The 9147-nt window shown below is 46.0% G+C and overlaps 1 protein-coding gene across 1 annotated transcript in view; it reads left to right on the top strand.

Moving 5' to 3' along the window:
• The first annotated feature begins 1125 nt into the window (after nucleotides 1-1125).
• The window catches only part of chd5 (chromodomain helicase DNA binding protein 5), a 33896-nt gene continuing 25874 nt past the window's right edge, over nucleotides 1126-9147 (top strand). The window contains exon 1 of the mRNA XM_066690848.1: nucleotides 1126-1458. Coding sequence (XP_066546945.1) covers nucleotides 1392-1458 — 67 coding nt within the window. The 5' untranslated portion in view covers nucleotides 1126-1391. The remainder of the gene's footprint in view (nucleotides 1459-9147) is intronic.

The following is a 9147-nucleotide window of genomic DNA, read 5'->3' as shown; positions in this document are numbered from 1 at the left end:
GTCACTGCATGTCTGGGGTTTGGACAGTGTCCTGCTAGAGAGGTCGCAAAGACGGGTGTACTGAAACACCTAACCCACACCAATGCAACATATTGCATCTTTATTTTTTGTTTGAGAACCACATCCCGCTAATATAGCTCAGCAAACACAACATATTTGTACAAAGTTGCTGGAAATTGTATGAAGGTTATGGAAGAAACAATGAACAAGCAACGTTGCCTGCTGTCATACGGTTGTGATAATGTTGCGTCACAACGTTACGAAGAAACATTGTGATGACGTAAACAAAACCATCCATTTGAATGTTGCTGCAACCTCTGGATCTAAAACCAGCATGTAAACGTTATGGCAATGGACGGTTATGGAGGGAACAGAGAGTTCATTGCGTCGGTCCGGACAGATGTTGACGTGCCTGTGACACCTGTATCCGCGCAGGCGGCGCTTGCAGCCCTGGTGCGCACAGTCTTCAACTATTTTGTCTCACATCTGTTTTAATGTTGCTTTGTTCATTTTGTGTTCTGTCTGCATTCCTGCTGATGTCATTGATCACGAAGCATTTCTGATTGGATTTCACTGATGATGAGACTCTGCTTTCCATCGGTATCGGGGGAAACTATGGGTCACTGAGAAAAGCGAGAGGAAAAAAAAAAAAAAGCTCAATCGTGACAGTTTTCTTTTCACTCAGTAGGCGTATTCACATGTTCTTCCTCTCTCCTTTCCCCCTCTCATTGCTCCAAGGAGACTTCAATGCATTTCTTTGCAATACATATCAATAACCATTGGGGGAATCTATAGCTACGATATGAAGAGACTTGTCTTGTATGAAGTTGTTTCCCCCATTATCCTCGTATAACCTCCTCCAAATGATACGGACGGTGAAGAAGAAACGAAAGCACCCGAAAGAGAGAGCGCGCATTTGCGGCTTTATTGCCATTTTCAGCACCAGCGGGAGCGACTAGTCAAAAACCTGGTAACTAGGGGTGCATGACTAGTAACTAGTTGTGTGCAAAATTATGGGATGGATTGCCATGGCAACAGACCAGACGTCACATTCTGGGCATGTGTGTTCCATTTTTGTCTCTTTTTTTTATTTTCAGACTGGAGGATTTGGACAGAGGAGAGAGAGAGAGAGGGAGAGGGAGAGAGAGGGGGAGAGAGAGAGAGAGAGAGAGAGAGAGAGAGAAGGGAAAGAGGATTTTTATGCTCCTTAAAAAAAGGGGCAGCCATCTTTCTTATAAAAAAACAAACAATAAAACTCACCATTTGTGTACACATCGAAATCTGTGTGGGCATTGCAAGCAACAAAGACTGTGGCATCGCGGGGGTTAAGTTTCCACACTTTATTCTACAGAGGGAGTGGGATTGTGTGAAGGATAGCGTATGCGGTAAAGATGCCAGGGTCGCTAAGCAATGAAGACGAGGGACAAGACGAGATGGATTTTGAGGACGAAATGCCAGGTGAGGAGGAGGAGGAGGAGGAGGCGGGCGAGGGAGGGGGCATCTTTCTCGCAGATATGTACCACCGTCCCCAACTGAATGCGGGAGGGAAAAAAAGGGCTTGCCCTGCGTTATTGTAGACTTAAGAAAGAGAAAACGGATGGGGGGGGGGGGGTGGCAGTCCACGCCTGACACTGAGTGCCATCCCCGGGCACGCGTGACCCGCAAGTGTGCGTGATTGTGCGTGATTGTGCGTGTTGCCCTGCCCGGTGCGGCTACTGCACTTCATCCGGCGAAACGGGCTTTAATTGAAAATGCAAATGGGGGAAAAAAGCCGGTTTTTCCGAAGCCGTGGCTCATGAGGCGGTGCTAGTGCAGCTGGGTTTTCTGTTTGAAGTTGTGCAAGGGGTCTGTTTCCTACAGGCAGGAGGGTGCATTTTCTATATTAAAAAAATGCCTGTTGTTTCTTGAACTCCATTTTTTTTTCTTGCATGGACTATGACATGTCAACACACTATGTGCCAGTGTGCCATAGGGAGATTGTTGTGTGTGTGCACGCATGCCCTTTTGCTCGAAGAGTTGGGGACCTGACATGATAGAAGTTCAATCGAGAATCCAGCATTTCTGACTGGTTCCTGTAGTTGTATGTTGTTTATGCCTTAATAAAGGATGGCTGTCCATGCATTATCTCACGTTATTAGCCTACTATTAATAATATTATCTTATTTAAAACATGCATTTTTTTAATTATTATTATTTTAAGTGATTTGCAGATGATGAGCAGAAGACACATTTTTAAACGTTTTGTGGGTGATCTTAAATAGTTAATTGGTTAAAAACAACCCTGTCGATATCAGTTAAGTGCTGCAGCAAGAATGGATGCTTTTCACTTATAGGACAGACTTCTCTTTCTGTGTTTACTTGCAATACCAAAACACAGACCAGGCGAGCTTAGACTGGCCCACAATGTGGCATGCGGCTAGTTACAGTACTTTTATAGCCGCAGATTTGGATACAATGTCATTAACGTCATGTGAAATGAAAGGCTGAAGACAATGAAGGCGCTTATTAACGTTGTGCTATTGAACCACTGGCGACAATAAATGTCTAATATGATACTACTCACGATGAACCCGGGCAGCAGTGACTTGTACCGGACAGCGCTCCTTCACTGACCACTTGTCCAGCGCTTGTCCACGGCCCTGAAGAAGCGAGGGTCCGAGCCAGGCGATATGCCTCCAGGTCAAAATGCAACAGGATGCGTCTCTTTAAAAAGCGGTACAACAGTCTGTCCTGTCCTTAATTAAAGTCTAAGTGATTATATTAACTCGGGAGGTGGTTGGAGGTTCCCTCACCTCTAAGCTGAGACTCAAACGAGGAGGAAAAGACTTTTGACTGCAACTTTGTTCCTTCTTGCTCTTTCTCTGGATGTAGGCAAGGCTGTATTTACCATGAATGTTGTAGCAAAGACGTCACTTACTGGGATGAAAAGCTCCAGCTTGCTAATGTTATGATGCATTATACATAATTACATCATATTGTGCGTGATTAGGATGAAAGCTTATTCTGGAAATGTCAAGAAGTGACAGGGTACAAAACCTGTACATACAACCTACAATGCAGTCATTCACTTCATGGTAACAGTCTTTAAATATACATTTTCCTTAATATTGCCTGTGTGTTAAAGTTCAGTATCCAGTATCCTCTTGTTAACTTTGTAGCTGCTCTCAACAGTTTCAGCGTGAAATTGCTGGGGCACAAATCACAGCCTGTGCCACTACACACTCTGCTGTGTAGGTCAGTCTGTGTCACGCTGAGTTTCTGTGTCCCTGAATCAGCTGGTGTGCGCTGTTGTATCTGAAGCCTTTGTCAGTGTTATGGGTAGGTTTCTCAGTTAACAGTTTGAAGCTGCGGACTGGTGTGGGGACTTGGATGCTATTCTGTGATTTATCAGTATGTATCCAGAACAGAAACGTACAACACTGAGTTCTGACTGCAGTTGTAAGCTTTCCCTTTGTGTGCGTGTCTGTGTGTGGAAGCTTTAATGCAAAAACTGATCAAGGAGTGTCTCTTTACCAAATTGTTACCAATAAATTATAGATCTCACTCTTGGCTTTCAAATGCCAGGTTATGTGGACTAGCATGAGCAGAGAGGTAAAAGTGAGGTTATATGGTAAGTGACTCTGCTGCAGCAGTTCTGATACTCCCCCCCCCCCCCCATATCTCTAAATTGCTTTTGATAAAAGCATCTGCTGCATGACTAATATTTAATGACTGTCTTCACCCTAAATTGTCTAGCTAGGACTTGTTTTTGCTATGCCAGATTGCACCTTTGTGTGGCAGGGATGTTTTGTGTTTTGAACGGACAGCAGCATGTACAGAACGAAACGGGGTTCGCAAGTCGGAGTCCATTTCAAATGCTGTCTTCGGTGCTTCATTTGCTGTTGCGTTTGATTGCATCCACACTTGGAGTTCGTATTTGATTGAGCTTTGTTTGCTTCCTATGAATCTGCAATTCAACTGGGCGACGGGTGCGTTAAGAAGCTGAGGTCATTCTTGATGATGTTCAGTAAGATCAAAACCACCGGCCGGCCTTGTTCTCTGTAGTTAACCGCACACGACTCAAGGAAATTCAGGCTGCTTGACAGAGCGCCTGAGGGTGGAGCCATCTCAGGTTCATTTTTTTAAATTAGGTTATTGTTTTAAAAACACACCTAGAGGTGGGTCAACACAACACCTCCCTGCACTTTGCTCTTAGTTTGGGATCTATTCTCACCAGTGAAGGGCTTACACTGGTCAGCAGCCTTGCAGATTGATGAGCTGTCTATCATCTCAGCCTCTAGCCAGATGTTCTTCCTAGGCAACATCATCAGCAACCACCTGAGCCGTCAGATGTGCACTTCGTGTTTGGCTTGGCTCAAGAGGTCTCTGTCTGGGTTTGCCGGAGGACCTGCATGTTCGGGGAGGACAGGAATATCTGGGTAGTGCTGCTCGCTCGCCAATTACAAACAACTGACCTCACAAAGGTTGTCTGGAAAACATCACTAGATGTCCTGTTAGGCTTTCGGGTATTTAAATCCCTTTCAGAAATGGTGACTTATATCTGTTTTGTTTAGTTTGTGTGTTTGTGCTTGTTAAACAGGGCGATGAGTGTCTGGCATTCAGTGGATACTATGAATATCTCAGTCAGGACCATTTCTCCCACTGATTTTCCCTCTCTGCAGCCGGAGTGTGCGAGAGAGAGAGCGTGAGTTAGGAGGTGCTGTGACGGAGTGCTGTACACTGGAGGCAGAGTGAATAAGGGTGCTTTTTTATACAGCTGTGTCACTTATGTCAATAAAATCAATAGATTCATAGTTCCCTTCCTCCACCTCCAGTCTGCTCCCTGCCTTTGTGAAATTGATAGTGGATTAAAAACAAGGACTGAATTTAAACTGCATTGATTTTTTTTTCCTTTCCCCTTCTTCATCTTTTTCCTCTTCTTCCATCTGCATTGTTTGTAGCTAAAATGGAGAGTAGTACAGGCTCGGCAAACAGAATTTCAGAGCAGGTTGTCACGGCTGGGAAGGGTATCGTAATGAAGGAGAACACGACGGAATCGCGGGAGAGGAGCGGAAACATTTGAAGTTCTTAAAGACGAACTCTCTGATCTAAATATATCTTTGATAGATACAGAACCTGCCGGGGAATGGAGGCTCATTAGGACAAACAAGACAACTCATTCCCCGCGAAGCAGAGTGACAGTCTTTTCCTTTCTTGATCTCGGTAAATGTAGAGAATCACTCCTTTACCGCCTGTTCAGCTGTTGTTAAAGGGGTAGACAATGTCCCCTCGACTGCCTGCTATTTCAGTTCGGCTCAGTTGTGTTGTACTTTGACAGGGAGGAAAGCCAGTCTCTGTTTTTCTGGGTGCTGAGACAGTTATTTGCTATGGTGAGTAACAATTCCAGCAGAGAATCCGTGTGAAAAAAGCTACAGTGAGAAAGTGTATAGAAATCCCCTTTGCTCTGTGACCAAGATTAAACCTCCAAGGCCGATTTACTTCTGATATAAGCTTCCCCTAGAATCAGTTCTGTGCAGTTTCTCCAGAAGGAAGAACACATCGAAGAAGCGAAATAAAACAGATTCCCCTACCCCTTCGGCTAGCGAGACCCGCCTGAGACCCACAGCAGCGCTTCAGTATGCCACACAGACCTCTGCTTTACCTGTTAAGCAATATGTTCACTGCAGAACTAATGTAGAGCTGGCACATTTGTTCCACTCGCCATTAGTCTATATCAAATACATCTGCATCACAGCCGACAGAGTCAATTGACCCTTTCCGAGCATCTCTGTGGGGACTTTTAGGTTAGTGACGGAGGAAGGGTTGAGAGTGAGACTTGCTTTGTGACACGGTGGCGTGGAGCAACAATGCCATGCGACGGGAGAGAAGGTTTCCATTCAGCGACAGCCTGGTCAGCGCAGGTTGTCTCTCAGCAGATGTTCAAAGATCATTAGCCTGTGAATAGACCTGCACACTGGAAAATGATGAAATGGCAGCAGGAGGAAGGTTACTCCGAGTCCACATTTAGTCACACATCACTGTTAGTCATGTAACTGATAGTCAGGGGGCTTAAATGCTTTGACAGAGAGTGTACAAAAGTGCAGGGCGCAAATATCGGATCTTCTTTTGTCTATTCCCACAGCTAACGGCTCAAGAAACCCCCCCCCACGTCTACACCGTATTGGATGGCTGTCAAACACATGCTAATTACAGACCGTGGCACTGATTACATTGTCAAGTGTTCGACATGTTCAAAGGCATCTGTCTCCCGAGCCTGTCAGGGTTTGGACTGGAGAGGCAGGAGGGAAGACGCTATAGATCGCAGTTGGGTAGACTGGAGGGAAGAGACATTTGACATTCAGACAGGCCAGATCATTTCTCTGGACGCATTGTAACCCTATACCGGGATTCTGTCATCTTGTGCGGTCTTTCTTCGCTTTTTGTGTAATCGGTTTGGTCGTATTGCACAAGCGCAGAGTCTTCTGGTAATATGTTTTTTAAATGCGCTGGAATGCGGCTGTCTTGAGCTTTTGTGTTTTGGATTGCACTCGGCGGAACGGCATCAGTTTAGAAATAAGAACCTCCTTTCATTTTGTTCGCTGATGAATATGGTCCTTGTTACCCCGCTCCTGGCCTTTGCATAACCTAACATTTTACAGCTTCTTGTTTATGTCACCTTGCACCAGCCCGAATAAAATAATAATTCATATTTCTGGGCAGGGTTGGGGTCTTTTAACTGGTCAGGTGATTCATGCAACGTTTATATAATGGGTAGAGAGCAGTAGCATTTGTAGAGGCCTTCGAAGATAGTAAATCTGTATTAAAGGTGTATCAAATGTATTTCTCGTTTTTGTGAGTTTTTGTGTCTTTGTTGTTTGGTCTTAAGAGCAGGAGATGCATAACAGATGACATCACAGAGAGTAGAGAGCAACCCAATAATATTCCCTGGTTCTGTTTAATTTGTTTTGGAGTGATATTTTAGCTGTTCAGCTAAACAATGTGCAGGAATTGTGCTCAGGAGTCACTAACTGCCCATTTGTTAAAGACTATTTTACTAAAAAGAAAAAAAGGAAATTGGAAAACGAACTAGTAGAATTGTTGGCCACGCAGGACTGAGCAGCTTCAGTTGGGATGTCCTATTGCGAAACAAAACAGGCGCAGAAGTCAGGAAGAATTGAAACCATCGCCTTGGATTAAAAGAGAGATGGATCATCCCAGGATTAGCCGGCACGGATGGGACTCCCTCTGCCCTGGGGGCCACAGCAGTTCAGACGGGAAATTCCTGAGAGGAGCGGTCAGGGAAGGATAGACTTTGACAAATAATGTGGAGTCACCGAGGCTGTACACAGCTTATATAGAAGTGAACCGGTCTTGTTTATTTATGCCGTTTGTATAGTTACTTATTTACAAAGTGATTTGGTTTGCTTGATAAATCACTGGAGGTGTTCCCTCAAATGGAAGCTATCGGATCGCAGTCCCACGTGGCCCCCGGACTCGATGGGAAAGTGTGGAGACCGCCGGGCCCGCGGGGATGGCTCTGTGTCTAGCCTGAGGGCAGCCGAAGGAGCTGCCGGAGAGACAGCACTCCCTCTCTCGCTGCACAGTAGCCCGAGTCTGAGTGGAGCAGAGGAACGACTGCGCTGGCATCCCACCGGGCTGCCCGGTGTCAGCTGGGTTGTGACCCCGGCCTTGTGCGCCTCTGACACAGAGCGGAGTAATCCAACGGCAGCGCGACCATATTTCACTTTGGTCTCGGCACTGTTGATATAAAATAACAGATTAATCTGATGTTAGGCCGGAGGATTCGACACAGCTACTCCTGTTTTATTTCAGAATCCAGACCTCTTCTTTATACACCCCTCTCCAAAGATCTCCAGGCCTTCGTTTGTTTTTAGAAAACGCAAACAAACATTTTTTAAAGGCGTTGAAACAGCCAGCGTCTTTTTTTAAATGTTCTCCTGAGGGCTGAGTTTGTTTTAGAAAGCAATTCCCTCTTTGATTTGCCTGCCGTTATTTTTGGGAAGGCCATTGTGAAAGAGGACACCTCTATGTCAGGACGCTGCGGTACGGCTTCCGCTGGGAAAAAATAAAAACTCGGAGGCAGGGGCGGCCTTGCAGAGAGGTTCGTCCTGAAGAGTTCTCTCTACATTAGTGGTCAGGGCACTATTAACTTGATATTTCCGTATGGAGCCTGTCAGGAGGCTAATGCGTTTTCCCGTAAACGCCGAGTATCTTAAAGGGGATGTGCAATGAATCTGATGTCTAATCGAGTGCGCGAGTCGTGGAGCCCTTGCAGGAAGGTCAGAGCCGCGCTGCTGTCTCTTGCCACACGCAGGCTGCCTGGCACACGCCCCGGCCTGAACAGCATCTCCTGGTCCAGCCGGCCGCCCGCCAGGTTGGGAGCTGGCACTCTTGCCCACGTTGCCCCAGTACCTGGCACGCGGTGTCTCCGCAGGGACGGCTCATTACAACGGCTAAGTGACACGTGCCGAGTGTGAACACAAAGCGCAGTATGGATTTCTTTTGTTCGTTTGTTTGTTTGTGATGACCAAAGCCCTTATCAAATAAAGTCATCAGATAAAAACACAGATTGTTTCCTGTCACTAATATTAAAATGATTCAATATCTGAAGGGATCGCTGACACGCTGTAGACAGGCATCATCCAGAAGAACAAAGGCTTGTGAAATCTGTGGGGCGATGACACAAACTTGTTTTTCTTTTTGTCTTTTTGACAGACACAAAGGATCACATATGACTGTGTGTAATGGCGCAGGAAAGCCAGTCCTGTTTTGTGTGTGTGTGTGTGTGTGTGTTAGTTTCTCGGCTACAGCCAACAGATGCACTTGTTCACTCTATGAGTAATGAGAAGATGTTTTTATTCCAGGCAGGGAGGGCTGCAAAAAGCAAAAATGGCTGTTAAAGAAGCCACTGTTACTTCAAACGTTCACATGCAAATGTATTAATTCGCCAGACCCTGGGGGGGGGGGGTTCTGGAGGATCACTTTCATCTGCTCCCCCTCCCAGGGTGGCTAAACGAAGGTTAAGCGCACAGTGCGGCTGCGGTCCAGCGGACGGGGAGAGCGGTTGGTTCCTGGGGCGTGGGGGGCTGCCGAGGCGGTCGTTAGCAGATTGACTTTAATAATCATCGTGCATATTTCATGTCTCCT

This window comes from Amia ocellicauda, chromosome 18 (assembly GCF_036373705.1).
Source record: "Amia ocellicauda isolate fAmiCal2 chromosome 18, fAmiCal2.hap1, whole genome shotgun sequence".
In the NCBI taxonomy this organism is placed as follows: domain Eukaryota; kingdom Metazoa; phylum Chordata; class Actinopteri; order Amiiformes; family Amiidae; genus Amia; species Amia ocellicauda.
This window is presented reverse-complemented; position numbering and strand designations above follow the sequence as displayed.